The 22,029-nt window shown below is 42.3% G+C and overlaps 1 protein-coding gene and 1 long non-coding RNA gene across 33 annotated transcripts in view; both read left to right on the plus strand.

The window, feature by feature from the left end:
• RBFOX2 (RNA binding fox-1 homolog 2) overlaps positions 1 to 17,897 on the plus strand; it is a 359,885-nt gene extending 341,988 nt beyond the window's left edge. For 15 of the 32 annotated variants that reach the window (XM_017945278.2, XM_017945279.2, XM_009217188.2 and 12 more), the window contains 5 exons: positions 426 to 465; positions 6,316 to 6,392; positions 10,085 to 10,173; positions 10,649 to 10,721; positions 12,361 to 17,897. In XM_017945278.2, the coding sequence (XP_017800767.2) occupies positions 426 to 465; positions 6,316 to 6,392; positions 10,085 to 10,173; positions 10,649 to 10,721; positions 12,361 to 12,415 (334 nt within the window). In that variant the 3' untranslated portion in view covers positions 12,416 to 17,897. Of the gene's footprint in view, positions 1 to 425; positions 466 to 3,920; positions 3,964 to 6,118; positions 6,151 to 6,315; positions 6,393 to 10,084; positions 10,174 to 10,648; positions 10,722 to 12,360 lie in introns of those variants that run through there. The other 17 variants (XM_009217191.2, XM_009217192.2, XM_009217193.2 and 14 more) reach the window with 5 other exon arrangements.
• Positions 14,660 to 17,897, plus strand: LOC103888343. Its single transcript, XR_652817.3, has 2 exons — positions 14,660 to 14,738; positions 17,506 to 17,897. It is a non-coding gene; the product is annotated as an uncharacterized LOC103888343 (long non-coding RNA).
• Positions 17,898 to 22,029: the final 4,132 nt, after the last annotated feature.

Consider the following 22,029-nt stretch of genomic DNA (forward strand, 5'->3'; position numbering starts at 1 on the left):
CTCCTCTTCACCCCCACCCTATTTTGTAAGCTCTTTAAAAAGAAACTTCCTCCTAGGGCAAGCTGATTTTTTAAAATACTCCATATACAAAAAGTTGTTTCCAAGCCAGCAGATTTTGGATAGATAAAATAGGCTCTTCCAGGAGTGCTTTTTATTGTGTGAATCCTACTTTAATTACCGAATATCCAGGTTGCGCATTCCAGTTTTGCACACCTTTCCCTCTCCTCGCATGTCCCGGAGCTGTGTAACCTTCGTGTGCACTTTCACATTTTCTCACCAAGTTGCCGAGGCCCCAAGCCCAGGTTATGTATTCATACATCACCTGCCTGTGTAGAGCGCATGTGCATGCTGCCGTCCTCAATAACCGGAATGTGTTTCTGTTCTTTTGTTTTTTTTGTTTTTGTTTTTGTGTGGATTTTCTGCAGTGTGGTTTACCAGGACGGATTTTACGGTGCTGACCTCTATGTAAGTACACACACTGGGGCCTTCTCGACCCCATCCCCTGACAAGCCAGCCTTTTTTTTCTGTTTCTTTGGTTTGGTTTGGTTTTTTTCCTTTTAATTTATTTAATTTTTATTTTCTTTTTCCTTGTGGATATATATATATATATATTTATATATTTAAGAATGCAAGCATGCTTCTCTGCCACTGCGCTTGCCCCTGGGTGCAAAAACTAAGCCTTTGGGTTTCCTGATCATTGCAAGGGTCAGTCTACTGGACATATTCTTTTCCCTTCCCTATACCCACAGATGTTCTGTGGATCATTAATTTACTTGTGAGATGATCAGCAGGTTTAAAGTCTTTTACGATTGTCGTGTCATTTGCATACATAAATAACAGGACCAGCTTAGCCTTAAACCAGCTCTTTCCCTTTTCTGCTTTTCTTCTCATTTCACATCCCTCTTTAGATCATTAGAGCTGTGATTTATGTAGAGGTTAATAAGCTTTCTGAACTGTACATTTTCCTATTTTACATACTTTGAGAGAATATGACCTTGTGATAGCCAAATAAGGAACCGATGCCAGCAAAGAGTGTGTAGTAATGAGAAAACTCCAGATATTTAGTTATTAAGAGCCATTGGGGGAAATGAGTAACATAATCAGCAACCCAGACTCTTCTTACAGCCATTTGACTATCATAGAAGATTTGCTGATTCTACTAGCCATATTAATATGTACTCCATTATTTAAACTGTCTAGCTATCACTAAAGTTCCGTGATTGGTTTGTCACGTATTATTTAAAATATGGACAAAGTGATATAATTGACAAACTAGAAATTTTTGAGTTTTGAAGTATTTTATTATGACCTCTCCAGATGGACTTTTTCTGAATGCAAGCTTGATTTAGTCACTCAAGTCATCAAGGGAAAATTTTTTATAAGAAAAACTTGTCAGCATGAAATGATTGTGTGGGGATTGGTTAAAATTGTCTAGAAATGCTTTCTCCACCCTTACTTTCCAAAATCAGTAAGAGGACCTTTTTAGTGAACTGTTTGCACAGTCTACCAGAGATTCTCAAGCAACCTAAAAAAGTTAATGTACTTTCAGAATGCACTCAGAGGTTTTGTGTTTTGCAGGAAGTAGAGATGAGATAATACAGTTCTTCGAGGTACAGGTGACTCATGCATACTACTTAGAGTAGGCCTGTAAGGTATGCCTTAATTTAATAACTACTTGAAGGAACCTTAGCCATGATTTGGTCCAACCTCCTAAATTATAGATATATTTCTCAGAGACTTACCCAGAACTACATAAATTATTAATACAGTCAGGCATAAAACCCAACCAGTCCATATTTCACTACCTCTCTTTGAACTTTAGTTAAAATCCACCTCTTTCCTCAAAATATTTTCAGCAAGTAATGAAAGATATCTTTTTTCCTATGTTCACAATGAAGCTTGAGAACTGGGGAATCTATCCTACTTTTACACCAGATTACACATTTCTAAATACACATACTTAAATATGATGGTCGCATGTACATCTCCCATATACATTAGTGTTCATATTCTCATGAAACTCATCTTTGTTATTTAACTTGTTTTCTTGAAATCTGATCTATTAGAGCAAGATTTTCCATTTGGATTATTTCTTAAATCAAGTTTTTTTCTCTAACGTGTTTCTTATTTGGGGATTTTTTTTTTCTTAAATACAATCTATTTCTGTCTTATTAAGACTTGCCTACTTTGGGCCGGGCACAGTGGCTCACGCCTATAATCCCAACACTTTGGGAGGCCAAGGCAGGCAGATCACGAGGTCAGGAGATCAAGACCATCCTGACTAACATGGTGAAACCCCATCTCTACTAAAAATACAAAAAATTAGCCGGGCGTGGTGGCAGACGCCTGTAGTCCCAGCTACTCGGGAGGCTGAGGCAGGAGAATGGCATGAACCCGGGAGGCAGAGCTTGCAGTGAGCCAAGATTGTGCCACTGCACTCCAGCCTGGGTGACAGAGCGAGACTCCGTCTCAAAAAAGAAAAAAAAAAAAAAAAGACTTTCCTACTTTGGCCGGGCATGGTCGCTTATGTGTGTAATCCCAGCACTTTGGGAGGCCAAGGCGGGCAGATCACTTGAAGTCAGGAGTTCAAGACCAGCCTGGCCAACATGGCAAAACTCATCTCTACTAAAAATACAAAAGTTAGCCAGGCGTGGTGGCACACACTTGTAGTTTCAGCTACTTGGGGGACCGAGGCAGGAGAATCACTTGAACCCTGGAGGCAGAGGTTGCAGTGAGCCGAGATCACAACACTGCACTCCAGCCTGGGTGACAGAGCTAGACTTCGTCTCAAAAAAAAAAAAAGACTTGTCTACTTCAACCTTGTTAAGTCAACCAACCCAATTTTTTTTAACAGTTCTCTTATTTCCTTACTTTATAATGTAAGATTTTGAGACACATGATTTTTCTGTTCTTGTTACTAAAATACTCGTTTTTATTTTTCTGTTTTTTTTTTAAATCTACTAACTGGATTACCTTGCTGAGCTAAACACAAGTAATTCCGTGATTTTGCTGAAATAATTTTTTTTGACCGGTGGCCCCTTGTTAATGAAAGTAATTGATAGTAATGTTATTATTTTTTAGTTCTTACCTTAAAGCAGAGTTACTTAGAGAAAAAAAGTTGGTCACTAGTGCTGAAATAACATCCACGCCCACACATGAGAAGCAAGAATATGAGGTAACTACTGAGTTAGGCCTAATACAACTGTCACTTTTAAAACTGCGTATTCTATATTCCACATGTGAGGGAGCAAAGAATACTTCTTCAGAAACACACAGACAACAAAAAGCTGTCATTGTGCCTTTGAGTTTGTGCTGCTTCTCTCCGTACATTTCTCATCTATGGAAATCTGTCAGTATACATTTAGTTCTTATTTCCTCCGAAAGGCATCTTAGAAATAGAAGGAATAGAGAGTTTAGTATAAAAAGTGCACCGAATTGGAGCTTGAAGAGAAGACACGAGGGAAAAGATTTTAAATTGCTGGTTATGCTTAGTTAAGTGAATTTAGGCTATTAATTGTGCAAAGTTTTTGTAATCCCTTTCACTGTCCCATTCGTAGACAGTGATTCCTGCTAGCCATTTTCTTTCTGTTTCTTTTATGGCACATTCCTCTCTGGAGAACTGATCTAGCAGTTGTGTTCCTAGTTTGTAAAGAGACCCACCGTGATAGGATTTGGGAGTGTGGCAGCTAGATTATGTATCCACCCCTCCCTCTTCTTTTTTGGCCAGTAGAAAAGGCATAGTTCGCCCTGATTCACTTTTTAAATGGGATAACAAACTGCTCCTAATTCACCTCCTGTGAAAAGCATGCTTGCATCCAAAGGAAAGAAAAGGCTGGTGGGCCCCTTAGCGGGCTTTTTGTATGATTGTTTTCCTTCCACAGCTGTGTTTTTTGAACTGCTCTTCCTGTGTTCTGTTATAGAATAGTCTTACAGGAACCAATCATTAGCGCTAAAATACCTCAGGTAGGAGTGCCAGTGTGACCTGCCAATCAATCAGATTGTGGATTGCAGTGAAAAAATTGAATTATACTAACCATTCCAGCTCCACGTTAGAGATGGGAACAGAGGCTTTTTTGGACAATCAAGACTTGTGAGCGTGTGATCTAAGCCCTGCTACCTCAGCAGTGCCCACAGTCACATTCCGTACATAATGGCACTTCCTCCAAAAGTGCTCCTGTCCTCTTGACACATATCCCAGCCAGTTGTGTAATATGCACTGTCCTATCACTGCCACCTCTTTTAATCTGTCAGTCACATTTACCTGTGGTATTTAAACTGTTTTTTTATATTTAGATCTTAGCAGTTAAGGACATTTTCTTACTACTATAAATTTAGAAAAGAGAAAAAAGAGGAAGTAGAACTGTACAAATAGGATTCCTGAATCCCACCTTGGGCCCTGTAGTGAAATATCAGTAGTAGTTGGACTGTGCTGCTATGTAAGTTTGAAGTTGCCTTAAAAATCTAGACATACGGGACTCAAGCAATGAGACATGCATTTCCCTTGGCCTCTTCTCCTTTCACCCGAGAAGATCAGTGAGTTCATTTTTATAATAGCATACTTGTTAGAAGGATTGCTGATAGCTGGATGCTAGGAGAAAGAAAATAGTCGATGGCTTTTCACAATCCAGTTTATTTATGTGGCTACCCAGCAAGATTTTGGAAATGAACTAATTTGGGGAGATGTGGAATAATAATGTTTGAAAGGTTTGATTTATTGAAAATCATCTCTCATCTACCATAGAAATAATAGGTGGAAGACATCAAGTTGATCATAGCAATTTTTCCCCTTAACCCCAATGTTAAATAATAATAAGATAAAATTTAAATACTTTAAAATTTTTTTCATAAGTACTTTTCAAAGGAGATAGACCTCAATCAAAAGCAGTGACAGTATCACCATTATTGTAAGTTTCTGTGTTACTCACATTTAATCAGTGATGCCATTTTGCCACCAAAGAACTCTATAATATCTCCTAGAACCATGGTTCTTAGCAGGGGTGGGGAGGTGGTGAGGAAAAAGAGGGAGTTAGAATCATCCAAGGATAAGTAAAGTGATTCCTGGAGGCCCAGCATTAAACCCACGCTAGTTGGAATACATCTCTGCTCTGCTGTAGTGATTTTAAGCATCACACCGGCCATTCCTTACCCACCCCACCTGCTGCCATGTCCCAACCCTCCTGCTCTATTGATCTATACACTACATGTAGGTAACAAGCTTTCATTTTGTCTGCTGGTCTTGAAATACACACTCTCCTCCTCAGTGTCACATAATGTCATTGTCTTCCGGGTAGAAAGAAGGTGTCTTGACATCACATGCTCACCAAAGTCCTGTTTTAATGTAAACCTAAAACAAAAATATAATAAAATTAAGGGCTAGGTTAAAATCAAGACAAGGCAAAAGTCTACCAGTGTGAGATTAAACTAATAAATATGCAGATAAAGGTCAGATATAGGAGGGATTATATTCTATTGTATTTTGCAATAGATTAAAACACAGCTACAAAACTGTGCCGAAAGATCATATGGTCAACGTGGCAACATCGTAAAGTTAATTAGGTGATAAAATTGGTTCAGAGCAGAGTAGAAAAGCCCTAGGAGATGACATTGAGCCATGAAAAATTGAGACTTTAACAACTGCAGAAAACACTGGAAAGGATCTTAAAGCCAACTTTTAAAAGGCATTTTCCTTTGAAGAAGCTGGAACTTGAAGTCAGAGATATGTTACAGATATGTGAAAAAGTAAAATTCCTAAACACAGGAAATATTTTAGAAGAATGCTGTGGACTAGAATATACGGTTGTTGACAGAGGACAAGCATACATGTGAGTGCTGTGGGTCAGGACTGAATTATATTGCCAGTGTCAGGCAGGTTGAATAGGGGAGCGATGGAGCATTGGACAGCCCCACTGGGGATACCAGGTGTCATTCAGAATGAATTGCGAAGGAATAAGAATAATTATTTTTAAAGGGGCATGTGTGTATCTGAATCAAGCTTAGCCAAGCCAAATTTATCCAGCTATCAGAGTTCCAAAAAGACGTCCGTGTGTGCCCTCCTACATTAGGGTGTGCTGTGGCCATGCTAATCCCCATTTTTTGTTTTATTTCAAATCACACACAGATAGAATCTGCAAACTGCTTCAGATCAAACAGGTCTGATTGTGTGTAAATACATATGTCCTTTTTAATTTTTATTATTAATGGTTGCTTCAGTTTTGCATCAGTGCATGGTTAAAAGCAATACACATCAGCTATTTCATGACTTCATATCTCCAAATGAATTATTTCTCCTCTTTTTTTGTTTGTTTGTTTGTGCAGTCAGCTGAAGAAATGTTAACATCTCACTCTAAATCTCTCAGTGGAGTCTCTGTTCCCTTCTCTGATATAACAGATGGGTTACTGCTTGTTATAATTATTAACATTGTGGTGTGGGCCAGGGCTAGGGTGGGCAAGATTGACTATTTCTTTGGGCTGGGGAGGGGCCAGTCGTTAGGGTATGGAATGTTAACTCAAGTGGTGACTGACTGTTTCCGTAATACCAGGTCGTTGTGGCTGCACGCTCTAGTAATTGAGGCTGTGTACTTCACCGAGCTTGTGGTAGAGCCTAGGGCAAACCGCTGTCCCAAGAGAATGCTGGGATAGATAGAGTTAGCCAATACGAGTCTGAACGTGGTGATTTTGCTGGTTGTTTTAGCTCCAGATGTTGGCATGCTTAGTTTTTAATGTGATTAATAAATGTGGCGCCATATCCCTCCCCACGCCTGAACCCTGTCTCTTCCTCCTCCTTCCCACCCTTGTTCTTTTTGAAAAACTTAAGAAACAGTAATGAAAACCTTGGTGTTTCAAACTGCACTTTGTTCTCATGTTTTATAAAAGCCTTTAGATTTGCTAGTAAGAGTGAAAGTTGAAAAAATGGTTTCTCAGCCTGAAATTTCTATGCACTTTGAAATCTGGAATAGAAATAAATATATCTGAATTTTCTTTGTCTTACATTTTATGATATGTTTTGTTGAATAAAGCAGCAGAAATACTTTCGAGTAAGCGTGTGTGTGTGTGTGTGTGAGAGAGAGAAAGAGAGAGGAATACATCCATGACACACAATTAATTTTTCTACTTTTGGAGTAGCCATTAGTGAATTACCAAGTTAGTTTAGTAGGATATTGCCTATTTATCCTAAAATAGTTGTTCTTTTAAAGATTTCTCTGTAATGCCGTTATTATAAAGTAATTAGGAGAATAATCATGTTAAAGTCATCTGCTTTAAAAAAAAAAAAACTATTAATGTGTTTTTTCTTAATGCTGATATTCTTCTCCAGCCTTTTGTTTTCAGTAAAATATTTGCAACCCTGTTCTGTTTTCTTCAGAACAGAACTGTTCTGAAGAAACAGTTCTTCGCTGTTTTGAAAATCAGCGAACTTCATCAGGTTTAAACTTCAAAGTCAGAGTTGACTTATAAAAGAAGGAAACTGCTACAGATAGATTCTCCCCATCTCCTTCAGGATTGGAAGGAACATTCTTTTCCATAGTCTGATCCATTTGAATTGTTTTGGTTAGCAGTAACATTACTCCTAAACCGCCACGGTTCCAATGGCTTCCTGTAGGCCTAGGAAAATGAGGGGAAACTGATTCTGCCAGCAACCTCACTTAGAACCTGTTTTTTCCAGAATGGGTAGAATACAGCTCAAAGCCATGATTTGCTAGAATACTCAAGATTGTACCTCCAGTAGTACCTCACTCAGTCTTCCTGAGAGTCAGGTGTGAAACCTGCCCTTGGATGAGTACTTTTGAACCTCAATATCCCTTTGCAAGAATTCATACCTCTGCCGTATGGTGTAAGACTTCAGTTTTTAATGTTTTTACTTAGGTAAACACGAATTGGGCTGTAACTGCTTTTATTACCTTAACTTTAAAAATTTTTTAATGTTACTCTGATGTTTGGAGTAATACTAAAGAGTATAATGCTTGCATTATAAAGAGTATAATGTTTGCAAAGAAGTTTTACTAAATAGCCCTGCTCTAACTTTACACTAGCAAACAAATTCTAAACTAATGGAACCACCTCTAGTTATAATGAAAAATTACTAGGGCTCATTTTAGTGTTAAAATTCCAACTGTAATTAACGTTTGCTTTGTTTAACAAATGCTTTAAAAAAAAAAAAAGGTAAAGAAATACTTTAGTTAAATTATGTTGTGGCCAGGATGTACAGCTTTGCCCAGATCTGTCTGGCCTGCCCATTTCCATAGACCTGGCTAGAATTCCGAGGAACCATGTTGATCAGAAATGGGCCCCAAGGGTGCTTCTTGCCATGTTCCCATTCATTACCATTTCATTGTCAGTGTTTGGCAATATTAATTAGTCTTCATATATCTCTAGAAGGGTTTGTGATTAGGAAGGAAATTTTACTTTCTAAGTCACTCATTTGAAAAACAAAGGAGGAATAATGTATAACCACTGAAAGCCAGTCAGGGATTTTTTAAAGTACATTTGAAACTATCCTGAGTTCAAGCAGCATACACTTGAAGAGCAGGAATAAATTTCCCCTCACAGTGCAGTTTCTTCATTTAGAGAAAGCAAAAATTATATAAGAAAGAAGCAAAAGGCTTTAGAAGCTCATAAGAAATTATAGGTATTTCTAATTAAGGTGTGACAGAAATAAAAGAAGCAAGCTAGCACCTGCCACATAAGATGGTGAAGAAGAGCAGGGATCCCATTAGAAAATAGTTGTTCTCAATCCCAAGAAATGATACAGAAGTAAATTTGAAATTTCTGTTGTAGATTTAGAAAAAAATCGAACATTTGAAAAAATAGAAAGTAGAAAACACAGGGCAAAAACCTTCAGATATCCATGAGAAATGGGCACATTTTATCCACAGAAATAAAATGTTCATGCTATTGTTCACTACTGAAATGATATTTAGTTGGGCCAGTTGAACATAGTTGTTTTTGATAGTGAAAGGCCAGTAATAAAAATTTGCATCTGAATTAGGTTTAGGTAAAATAGATAAATTCTAGAAGGGAAAAGAAAAATAATAAGAAGTAGAGTTTGCCACTTTTTAAATTATCCTGTCTCATGTGGCATTTGTTGTTGTGATTGTCTCTTGAAATGCTTTCTGAAAGAATACATGCTTCTCTTTTGTGTATTTGAGTTGCCTAAACTGAGGCGAAATAGAAGGATATGATGGTTTGAAATTCTTTAGGACTGAAAGGATATTTGGACCATTGGAAGAAAAGCTCAGAGTCTACTGTAAGATTAATATGTAAGAATCTCAAAACCTTTTAGGGAAGGAAAATGCAGTTAAATGCTAGAAGCAGGGTTCCTGATCTATTTGGAGCCAGCCAAAGAATCCTCAGAAATCTGTAACTGATTTGCTCAAGTATGAAATGTACATCTGAGTTGGCAGACTTCCCATAAAGAGCCAAGTGGTCAATATTTTTGGCTTTGTAGGACATTGGTCTCTGTCACAAGTATCTTCAAAAACAGGTGGCAAGCTGCATTGGCTCACAGGCCAAAGTTTGCTGACCCCTGATCTACACTGTTTTTCCTTCTAAATATTGCCTGATTATCTTAGCTTCTTGGCAAACATGCTAGGCCGGATGGGGCAGAGGTTTCTGTTACATGCTGTGGTCTCTTAGTAATGAATCAATCCAAGAACACATTAGAGAATCTGAAGTCAACACATACAGTTTTCATATGTTTTAACTTCATAATTTATATTTCTTGTCAGAGTTCTCCCAACTTGCTGTAAATATTTTTGCTTTTGAAAGTTCCAACAAAGACTGTGAAGTAAGACAGATCCAAAATCATATCTTCATTGCTTGTATTTAACAGGTACTACCAAAGTTTACTTTTAATACTGTCACAAATTGGAAAGCAAATCCTTGCATATCATAGGGCTTAATTTTTTATTGGAGGAATAATAACATGCAGACTGATGCAGTTTGAAACATTTTTTTCCCATGTGTGTGTCTATGTTTGTGTCAGTCCCTGTGTCTACATGTATGTACGTCTGTGTGTGGGCGGGTGTGTGTTTTTCTGTACACCTGGGGGGAGAGGTATCTGTAAAGTCAGTTCTCTTCTCTCCTGTAGGGTGGATATGCAGCCTACAGATATGCACAGCCTGCTACTGCAACCGCAGCCACCGCTGCTGCAGCCGCTGCAGCCGCTTACAGCGACGGGTATGTACAGAGGCAGAGATGAGCTTTGGGATGCATGAGAGCTGTTCCATCCCAAAATGTCACCCATTTCCCTCCCTTCACCGTTTCCACAGCAGCTCTTAGCACATCGGGCATCTTGCCAGCCTGGGCTTTCTGCAGACCTCTCGATGGCCTTTGTCATGCCTAAAGCACAAGGCACCAACTCTGTCCTCCGCTCCCTCTTTCTTGTTCTCATCTCTTCTTCGGCTTTGACTCCAGTCCCTCTCTTCCTCATCTCCAATTCCTTTCTTTTCCATTTTATAGAAGTACTTCAGATTTTTTCAGTTATTGCATTTGGGAGTAGAAATAGAAAGGTTTTTTCCTATTCCTTGTAATTCTAGTTTCCTTATGATAATCCAAGACCAAGTGACTCACAAGTCTTTAGCACAGTAATCCCTTTAATTTTTTTAGATCACACACTTTTCTTTATCTGTCTGATTGTGTTTCTTCTTTCCAGTTATGGCAGGGTGTACACAGCCGACCCCTACCATGCCCTTGCCCCTGCCGCTAGCTATGGAGTTGGCGCTGTGGTAAGTATATAATATACCATTGTTTTATAAAACCATTTCACCCCTTCTTTTACCCATAGACTACAGAAGATCTAGGGAGGTAGTAAACTTAGCCTTTCATCCACCATCAAGGTATTAAAGCCACACAGATCTATTCATGGCACCCTCTTTATTTGTATGTTATTGTAGTGTGAGCCACATGGCCTAGTTAAGGGCAGCAGAAAGGAATGACCACTGATAGTGTGCCCCGAGCAGTGGCATCATTTGTGAGAGTAATAGGGGAACTGGCGAGTGTTTTCTATTGGTTCAAATGTTGAGTGCATACCTGTGGCATCGTTTCATTATCGGTGTTGGGAAAGGAGCATGGAGCATAAGGCTGTAGTATTCACAGTAAGCTTTTCAAAAACCTAAGTTTCAAATACAAATCTAAAGGATGTCTCTGCTCTTCCTGAGCCTTCTGGTAGATAGTACTAGAAATTCCCAAGTGAACGCTTTCATTGATTATTGATAACAACTGTGGCAAAATATAGTGTTTTTGATAAAGTATCGAAGAAGTCTGTAGAACTAGCATAATTTCTTCTGACCAACCACCTCACTGCAGCATTATTGTGTTGGCTTCGGTGCCTCCAGTTTCAGTGATTAGGACTCACAGGCTGCAACAAAGGTAGGCCGTTCCACAGTGACACCTCTGCCAGCCTTGCTCTCTAATTCAAAATGCAACTGGGCAGCTGCCTCTGAACATGGCAGAGTTGTTTGAAAAGGAGACAGAAAGAAGTGTAAAATGTAAGACCTAAAGGAATATGAGGAAGTTACTTCTCACACCAGATTTCTACTGATGAAGATTTGTGGAAGGAAGTAATAGGGGGCCCTGAGGGAATATATGTTTGTAAGTGAAGTAGAGCATTACAATATAAAGGCAGTGGTGGAAGTTCCTGAGGTTTTATTTTGTCCTAAAATGATATAAGTCCTATGCTAAAAGAATGACCTGAGAAAGATACATTCCTGGGAAACTTGTAATTGAAAGAGATAAGCCATTAGATAAAGTCATTTGATAAAGGAATAAAGCCTAGTTAAAACCCCAGCTAGATATATAAATGTGAATATGTCAAGAAACAGCCTAGTTGGTGTGCTTTGTAGATGATAGAGGAACTAGACTTTATTAAGGCTGACTCAGGTTTAGATGCAGCACCATCTCAAACATGGGCTGTGACCGCACATGGCAGGGATCGTGTCGGAAGTAACGTGCACTGCAGATGGGTCATATGTGAGAAGGGGAAACTGGGGATGTGTTTTCCACCAGGATTATAGGCTGTATCAAGGTAAACAAAAACCTGTGCTTTTAAAAATCACACTCTTGGCAGAACTAGTTTTCAACTGTATATTGTTTCCCTTCTGTGCTAATTCATGTAAATGATGAAATGAAATGTCGTCATACTCTCTTTGAGAATATCAGGTCAGCAGTAAATGTGTTGGGCTCTGGTGTGAGCACCTCACAAGCAGAAGTTGGTTTCTGACTTTACTGCACAAGGCAATGCTTGATCAGTTCCTTTGAGGCTTTGAAGGAGGCTGTGTTTCCAGATCCCTCTCTGGACATTTTTCTTCACTGTTAATGCTTCTCTCATCAACCTTTTAATTATTTTTATCTCTTTAATTACTGCAGGCGAGTTTATACCGAGGTGGCTACAGCCGATTTGCCCCCTACTGAAGTGACGTGAGACCCCTGCAAATGGGACAGCCCCCCAGTTCATGAGGCCTGGCTATTGCAATATTTACTAGTAGAGGAACTCTATAGCAAGATGAAGAGGAAAAACAAACAAACAAAAAAAAAACACAAAAAAAGAAAGAATACTTTTTTATACCTCACTATGTTCTTTGAATATGTATTTTTCCTTTAAATTTCTGCCTTTAATTCTTTTGTTCCAAAGATTGTGCATTTTTTTCTTTTTTTTTTTTTAAACTGTGGTAAAGAAAAAAAAAAAATTAATGCATTTCCATGTCTGTACGTCCGTGCTTAGCTTATTCTATCAATCACGGAAGAGGCAGTCAAGGAGGAAGGAGAGACATTAGGAGCTGATCAATGCATCTGATCAGAAATCAGCAGACAGAATTACCAAAGTGTACCTGGTGCTGAATGGCTGGGGGCGAGCAGAAGTGGAAGAGATCTTTCCGCAACAGGATATTCTTCTAGTCTTCTGAGTTTCTGGTCTTTTGACAGGCAATTCTGGTTGGCTGTGGCTGGAATCCACATGCTGATAGATAGGAATTTGTGCTCATAAAGCAGGAGAATTAAAAAGACGCTTTCCTCTCCTCTTCCCTCCTGTCTTCTCCATTCTTTTTACAATCATCTTACACACACAGCCTGAGACAGTTGGCATCGTTTTTGGAATTATAGTATTGATATTTCCAAACGTGCTCTCAGACTGTGGATAATAAACACCTCATTAGGAAACCGATCTCGGAGTGAACTCTGGAGTATGAAAAAGATCATTTCTTTTTGTTCCTGCAACTTAGCATTCTTTCTGGGCTTCTCCTCCTTTAATTGAACCACAGCTTAGCTCATGTATTCTTTTATTAACATCCTGCTCTCATGTCCATAAGATTCAGGAATTCAGGACCCAGGGACAGAAAGATGAATAAGCCAGTGACCAGATTTCCCCCAGATGTCTGGGCACCGCTTGAGGATTAAAAGTACAAAGTGTTCACAGCCATTAAAGAGGGTGAGGAAGAGAAAAGGAGTATTAGAAGATCTGGTATTTCTTTCTTTTTTCTTGCCTTAGAAAGTACAAAGTTTAAAAAACAGCATAAAGAATCTGCTGGGGAAAGAGAGAGTACCAGGTCCTAGGTCAGCAGTCCCTGGAAGTTTTGGTGATGAGGACATGGAAGGGCAGGCAGAGGCACTTTGTACTTGCTCCAAAGCCATAGGAATTTTCATCTTCCAGAGCCTTTATGAGTCACTTCTCTATCCACAGTCTTGAGCCCTGTGGCGGTCCTGCCAAGCTTCTCACTGTCCTCCAAAAACACCCAGCTGAGCACCCGGACCACTTTGTGTACATTAACACTACAGGACATAAAATGCGGAGGCCCTGAGATTGCTGCCCTCCCATATTGGAAGGAGGGTCTGAAATGGCAAGGGTCTTCTGTATCGCCAGGAAGAGTCATGCAGTGAGTCACTGCCGTTGCCATCTGGCTGTAATTTTCTGTGTTATCAACGTAGGAGAGAGAGTTTCTCTTCTAGCTATTAGATAGAACTGATCAAAGCAAGTGTCCTACAGCATTTCCCAAATGAAGGCATTAGGAAATAGAAAAGCACGGTCTTTTTGGCTCCCTGGTCTATTCACATTGGTACTAGGGTGACCTTTCACCCAAGGGACAGCTGCTAAAGGGAGTAATTCAGAGACATGGAGCTTCTGGTTTGTTATGGGTTTGTTTTGGGTTTGTTTTTTAACTCCTGCCTCCACACATGTTCTTGACTGATAACTGACTCATGTCCCTGAATTAAAATGACTGACCTACGACAGCATCAAGCATTCTTTGTAAGCAGAGTGATGTGTCTGAGAGGGCATTGGCCTGTCGCGTAGAATACATACCCTCTCCCCCTTCGGAATCCTGTCTCGCCTCATAACTGGGAGAGAGGCTGTGCCTGAAACTAGGGGCGATGTCAAGGAAGCTAGAGGCCTCGATGCAATTATTACTCATCCTGGGGAGGAGGACGGAGACTAAGGGGACACCAACGGCCCAGTCCATTGGGCATTTTTAAGGATCCCCCCACCCCAAGCCAAAGTTTGGTTTGTTGCTGTTAAGACAATTTTTGTTGTATGTATATAAATATTTTAGTTAGAGGAGCGGGGAATGGGATGCGGGCTTTCACAGTTCTAGGGAATGGGGGCAGGGAGGATTTTGCTTTTGCTTTTGCTTTGAGGGAGAACTTTAGCTGACTGAAAAAACAAAAGTTTGAGGTCATGATCACAAAGGGGCCATTCCCAAAAGATGGCAAGCCACGTACTCAATGGAGACTAGGCCAAATTCTAAATGGTTGTATCCCTAGCAGGGGAGAATAGGAGAATGAGTTTAAGTGTTTTTCTCTTCTTTTTTCCTAGGAAGAGGTAAGGATAATAGGAAAGGTAGAGAAGGCAGCTCCCACAGACCTTTTAAGAGAGGCAGAATCTTGAGCTTGAGGCACCTTGAGTGCATCTCAGTTCAGCTGGTTCTGGCTGAGGCCTCCAAAGGCAAGCTCTGTGCTTTCCAGTGGTTTCTGCTGCATTTCCAGGGATGGTGTTTAACACCGCTTCCTCCAGCTCCCTTTTCTAAGAAAGAATAGATGGAGTTCTGCTTTTTATGAAAGGGTCTTTGGTTTTCAGTGTCAACACTGAGAATTGGGGCTCTTACAAGCATCTAGATTTCACAGTATCAACCTCGCCATCACCATTTGAACTTTGAGACTCCGTACAGTCAACTTCACCAGAGGCAGGTTGCTCAAAGCAGCACTGTTTGTCTGTTCCTGACTCTGGTTCTCACTGTATTAAGAGAGTCAGAGGAGTCTGGCATTTCGTGAGTTTGTTAGAGGATGCTGGCTGATAATTCCAGAAAACTCACCGATGCTGAATCACATGCATGATTCTTTTTCAACTTTACTATAGTTCATGACCTGGACTTTCTGTACTCTTGGAAGCTGGGCTCCTTAAAGGAGACCTCTAGTGAAAACCTTTATCTCCACGTCCCTCTTTTAGCCCAGAGAGCTGCCCAAAGGCATTTTCCAGAATTCCTTGTGTCTCTTCAGTTCAATTTCCATTAACTCAGATCAGCCATTGTGATTCACCATTTGTCAGCCTCTCGGGTTTCACAAAACCTACTACCACCATCATCCTCCAACAGCCACAGTCTGAATTGAGCCAACATTTTTTTTTTTTCTTTGAGAAAGAAGTGGACTGGGGCACAACTTTTAGTCTGAGGGGAGCTAGTGGAAATCTAGACGATCGAAATCATCGGTAGCAGCTTTTCCTCAAATGTGTGACTCCTCAGGGGCTGAACTGCTCTTAGCTTAGAATTATGCTTTACTAGAGATCCAGCAGAGAAGTGGGTTCATCACTACCATCCCGTGACTAGTTACATAGCTTCCAGACATGAGGGAGACTGATATCAAACAGGGACGGAAGCAACCCCAAGGATATGCAAGAAGGGCATGATGAGCCCCCTTCCCTCTGGCAGGAGAACAGGGCCAACCAAGGGACGGACTGGAAAGCACTTAGATGTTTAAGGAGGGAAAAGGGGAAGCTTTGGCGAGCCCTCCCCTTCTGCCAAGTTCAGCCAGTTCTCTGCTGCTTGCAACCCTCTAGCACAGTGACATTTGCAGAATTGCAGATTTTTTCCCCCAGATACTAGGAGGAAAGGGACTTTGGGGGGTGGGGAAGGGGTCGTGGTGTTTTAAAAGCATAAGTTACCTGTTTGCACTGTTTTAAGATAGGAAAAAAATAGTGGGCAAGGTGAACATCAGACGTAAATTTGTGTGTTTTTATTTTGTCATGCTCTTGAAAATGTTTGACCATTTGTAGTATACACAGTGAAACTTGATTCTCTGTTGCATAAAACACTATATTTTTTTGGAAATGTTACTGTCCAAAAGCCTCTTCCCTCCCTTTCCTTTTCCTGTGTACTTCCTTCATACTTGCTTTACTGATCGGCCAGGCAATAGCCATCCAAGAGCTAGAGCATGAAACAGGGCCCTTTCCAAGTAGGCTCTGGGTGTCCTAAGCCAGCGTGTGCCCTCTGGTTCGGTGAGCGTAGTAGAGTCCCTGGCACCTTTCTTTGCAAACAAGGCTTACAGACCAGACTGCAGCAAGTTGTCAAATTCCTCGATCAGATGCACTAGGAGTGAGGAGCCCAGGGATGGAGGGGATTCCTGAAGTGTTGCAGTTGGCTGTGGTAGCTGAGTTCTTTTCCATGTTACCGAAACTGTAGCCAGTTACAGTTTACTCAGGAAAACGGTAGATCAATTCAGCCATGGTAGTGCTGGTCGGCAGGGATTGGTAACGGAGAGAACTGCTTAGCAGCCAAAACTCAAGCCTTGCCTTTTAGGAGGCCACCGGCAGAGGGACTTGGTCCTCCTTGTCTGGCACTTGCGTCCATGCCAGCGACCTGAGGACTGCACTCACACTGGCGAGCAAGAAGGGAACAGTGATTCTCTTTTCTCTCCCCACCCCCTGCCCTTCGTCACCAACACCAGTTTCCCAGGGGGTACATGAGTTTTTGAATTTTTAAAACATGTGTTTTGGTTTGGTTTTTCCGGGGACTGATAAGTGCTTTAAGCAACGTCCATAACCCGTCAGGACTCCCAGCTTAGTCATTTTCTTGTATTTTTCTGTTCACGGTATTTGTGTGTGTGCTTGTTTTGGCAGCTCATTTTGGCTGTATTATATATCGAGTGATGAATTGATCCTCTTTTTTTCCCTAAGGGATATGAATTGTTTTTCTTGTGTTATATTCTGCTTGTGAATAGCTGGAGCAAACCTGGGGCTGACACACGTAAGCTAGGGCTGCAAAGCGAGAAGAGAGCCGGTGGAGTGTACTTGTCCCTGACAGGCTGACCTGCCTGAGTCTCTGAGCTTTTCAGTCCAAATCTTTGCAAGGCTCAAAATGCCACAGAACCTCTCCTCTTCTCCCCACTCCTTCCCCATGGCAGGAACCGGACCATCCCTACATGCAACATGCTGTTCCTCCAGCCCCTCCCACTGCCATGGCAAAACAGGTACCTTGGGGCAGGGGGGCATTACATGGGATGCTTGTGTAATCGACCACCCAGCCTTCTCTGTCCCCTCCCGGCCTCCCCCAGAATCACTTCCTAGGATACCCGAGCTGCTTGCCCAGGGTCCTGTTTCCCTGCTAACTCCAGAGAAGCATCCCAGGGCTTTGTGACAGTCTCTAATTCCCTTCCCTTCTCGTTAAGAATCATATTGTATAGTAGCTTTCAGACCATACAGTATTCATTGGGTTACTCCTATTATTATCAAGTAGCTGGAATTGTGAAGGTCGGAGTAGTTAGATCTTTAGCTTTTATTCCTTATTTTTTTGTATTACTCTCCATGTGTATAAATTATTGATCATGTTGCTGGCTTTTATAAACTCTAAGCGAAGGAGGAGCACTGCCTCAGCCTTTGCACATGGTAATGAAGCACTGTTTTTAAATAAAAGAGAGAAACACCATTCTTTGGCCTGTGTGTATTAATCCTCGTTCCCTGTTGCCTCTGCCTGAGGCTCCAAAGATACCACTTGGATTTGACTTTTTAAGTGGGGGTCGGGGGTACAAGAAGGAACAGTGCCAGGCGTTCTAAGGTGAGACATTCTAAATGGTGACGATAAGCCCGAAGGTAAACGAGGCCAGCAGCTGGGTCCGTGTCACTGCTCTCAGCTTCCCCAACTGCTGAACTCCAATCTGTCCAAAAGCTGATTTTGTGCCTCTGCTTCCGAAATCTTTCAGCTTCACTTCTTCACCGTCCACCCTCCCCTAGACTCAACTGCTGCCTTTACTGCACCACAGACACTGTCCTTATCACTTGACCTTATCAAAGTGTCATTTTCCTGCCTTGCCTCCTCTGTCGCTGCTGCCCCTAGCTCTCCGGCTGCCACCCAGGCTCCCTCACTTTTTGCTCAGCCATAAAAAATATGTCCTGCCTCGCCCTTTCCTTCCTGTTTCTTTTCTTTTTTTCCCCTTAAGACAGGGTCTCACTGTGTCGCCCAGGCTGGAGTGCAGTGGTGTGATCAAGGCTCACGGTAGCCTCAAACTCCTGGGCTCAAGTGATCCTCCCACTTCAGCCTCCCGAGAAGCTGGAACTACAGGCACACACCCCCACACCTGGCTATTTTTTGAATTTTTTTGTACAGATGGGGCTCCACTGTGCTGCCCAGGCAGGTCTCGAACTGCTGGCTTCAAGTGATCCTCCAACCTCAGCCTCCCGAAGTGCTGGTATTACAGGCGTGAGCCACCACACCTGGCCTCTTTTCTTTCTTTCTTGTGCTTTTCACCCATCCCTTGCTGCGTTTGTTTTGTTTCTCAGCCAATAATTCCCAAATCTCTGAAATTCTCCATAATCCATAAATCTGTAACTCCCTTCCCTTAACCATATGAGATCATCATGCTTCCGGTTTCACAGAGAATACGGAGGTTGTCAGACACAGTCTCCCAGAATGAGTGTTCACTACCAGATCTATAAACCGACTTGCATTCCACACAGGGTGTCTTTCCCCTTCTCTCTCATTCTGTTAAGGGCATTCTTCACATCACTGTGAACCCCACACCTGCGCTCTGCATCCCAGCCTTTCCCACCTCCTCGGTGCTTTGCTTCAGTTTCCTCCCTTGCCTGGTTTGCCTCTTCCTCTCAGTAGTCCCTTTGGCACTTAAGCGTGCTTAAATCTTAAAAAGTTTTTTAAAAAATTGGAAAATCGCAAGTTATTCCTTGAACTTTTTTTTCTTGTTTTTGGGTTTTTGTTTGTTTGTTTGTTTTGTTTTGTTTTTTGAGATAGGGTCTCACTCTGTTGCCCAGGCTGCAGTGCAATGGCGCTATCTTGACTCACTGCAACCTCCGCTTCCCAGGTTCAAGCAATTCTCCTTCGTCAGCCTGCTGAGTAGCTGGGATTATAGGCACGCACCACCAAGCCTGGCTAATTTTTGTATTTTTGGTAGAGACAGAATTTCACCATGTTGGCCAGGCTGGCCTCAAACTCCTGACCTCAAGGATTCACCCGCCTCGGCCACCCAAAGTCCTGGAATTATAGGCGTGAGCCACCACACCCGGCCCTAAGTTGTTTCTTTTGTGGCAAACTTCTGGAATAAGTTTCTACCAGCTGATTCCAATTACTTGATCTTCACCCCGTGGCTGCCTGGCTTCTACCTCCAGTACCTGGAAGCAGCCCCTGAGGATGACAGTTAACGGATGCTCCTCTGTGCACTTACTTGACTGCCGAGTGTTCCCAAGGCTTCTTCCCTTGTGTGTTGGACTGTGACAGGCCAAAGTAGGCAAGTACCTCCCCACCACCACACACTCCAAGCTGGCATGCCCTTGCCTGGCTTCGTCTTAGCTTCTAAACTGGTCTCCTTGCCTCTACCTTTTCTCCGACAGCACTCCATCTCTGAAGTGTGTTCTCTCAACAGCCTGTTCAATCGGATTGTGACATGTTTTTGTGCAAACTTCCTTTGGCTTCCCATCCCGTAGGCAGTTCCAAATCCTTATTTTGGTCTACAAGGCCCTGTACAGTGTGCTCCCCTGGTAGTTTATTTGGTGTCTGTCTTTCTGTACTAAAACGTAAGCACCTGGAGGTCAAAGACTTTGTTCTGTTGGCTGCTGTATCGCCATTGCCTGGCGCGGTGAAAGCATTCAGTACATATTTGTTGAATTACTGTTTTCCATTTGGGATGTAAGTGATGCAGTTTTCAGCCCTGCCTTCCTCCACATTGCCACGCCTAGTAACAACAGTGGACATGTGTGCGGAGCACTGTTGGTGGCACTTGCCCATTTTCACTCCTTTCATCTTCCCAGCAGCTCTGTGAGGCGGGTGCCCCCGAGGCACTTCTCTCTGCTCCTGCTCCTGCTCCTGCTCCTGCCTTCCTGCTGGGTTTGACAAGCATGCAAAGCCTGGATTGCCCCTTCCCCAGGCCCTTTCTGGGGGTTGTTTGCAACAAGGAAACTTGTATCCCCTCAGGACAAAGAGCAAGCTTGCTTACTACCTGTTATAAAACAGGTGGATCCTCTAAGCTCAGTGCCCCTCAGCTCAGTGCAAACCTACTGCCTGCACCACATCCATCCAGGCCTGTGGGACTCGGGGGCTCATGCTGCCTGCTGCACCGTGAGGAATGAAGTCCTTTGCCTCTCGCCGAGTCTTGTGTCTTCCACCGATATCCATGAAACTGTAACAGGCGAATGCATCAGCTTCTAAGGCGGGAGAAATCAAAGCCCATACCTGACAGTATTGTTATTCCTCTGTTAAAAGATGAAGCTGGAAGCATACAGAGATTAAATAACTTTGCCAAAGTCACATAAGTAGGAAGTGGCAGAACCAGGATGCAAACCCAGGCAGTTGCTCCCAAGTCTGTGCCTTTAACCTCTGAGTGCTAGTGTTTCTAAGTGCTGCTCTTGTAGAAACCCCACAGAAATCAGAGCCAGCACTGCACTCCTATCTCTGGCTGCCTCTCTGCCTCTTGTAGGCTCCTCTTCCTCCAGCTCTCTTTTAAACCTTGTTATTCCTCTAGGGCTCAGTTGTAGGCCACGTTCTTCCCATACTCCACTGAAAAGATCACTGTTGAGACCAATGTCTGCCTGTAAGCTAATGACTCTTAAATCCAAACTGGAGTTCATAGAGCTTTCCTAGAGTCTAGACTAACATCCAGCTGCAGCCCCATAGGCTCCTAAAATTCAATGTGCTTGAAATAAACCCTCTTTCTACTCAAAACCTATGTTCCTGTCTCTAGTCCCTTTGAGCTGATAACAAAATACCATAAACAGTAATTTTTAAATAACAGAAGTTGACCAGGCTCTGTGGCTCCCGCCTGTAATCCCAGCACTTTGAGAGGCCGAAGGGGGTGGATCTCCTGAGGTCAGGAGTTTGAGACCAGCCTGGCCAACATAGTGAAACCCCGACTCTACTAAAAATACAAAAATTAGCTGGGCATGGTGGCGCATGCCTGTAATCCCAGCTACTCAGGAGGCTGAGGCAGGAGAATCGCTTGAACCTGGCAGGCAGGGGTTGCAGTGAGCCGAGATTGGGCCATTGCACTCCAGCCTGAGCAACAAGAGTGAAACTCCATCTCAGAAAAAAAAAAGAAAATTACAGAAGTTTATTTCTCACAGTTCCAGATGCTGGGAAGTCCAGGGTCAAGGCTCCAGCAGATTCTATGGCTGGTGTGGGCCCATTTCCTGGTTTAGAGCTCCTTCTCACTATTCTTCAAATGGTGGAAGAAGCTAGCGAGTTCTGTGGGGCCTCTGATAAGGGCACTAATCCCATTCATGAGGGCACCATCCTAATGATCTCATCACCTCCTGAAAGGCCCCATCTCCTAACACCATCACACTGGGGGTTACGATATCAACATAGGAATGGGATGTGGGGGAGACAATCACACCAAGCAGTAAGTTGGACAACAACTGGCAATCACCATGTCAAAACCCTAAGGAGGAAAGAGAGAAAATGATGTAAAGAAAAATAGTTTGCTAAAGGTGGGTGTGTTTCTACTTTCATCTTGGGTGGCCGCCGGTCCTCAGTGAGGACCTCTCTCCACTTGCAAACAGTCAGCAAGTCGAGCTGATTCCTTGGTCTCCACCCATAGTCCTCAGGTGTAGCACGT

This window comes from Papio anubis, chromosome 16 (genome assembly GCF_008728515.1).
Source record: "Papio anubis isolate 15944 chromosome 16, Panubis1.0, whole genome shotgun sequence".
NCBI lineage: Eukaryota > Metazoa > Chordata > Mammalia > Primates > Cercopithecidae > Papio > Papio anubis.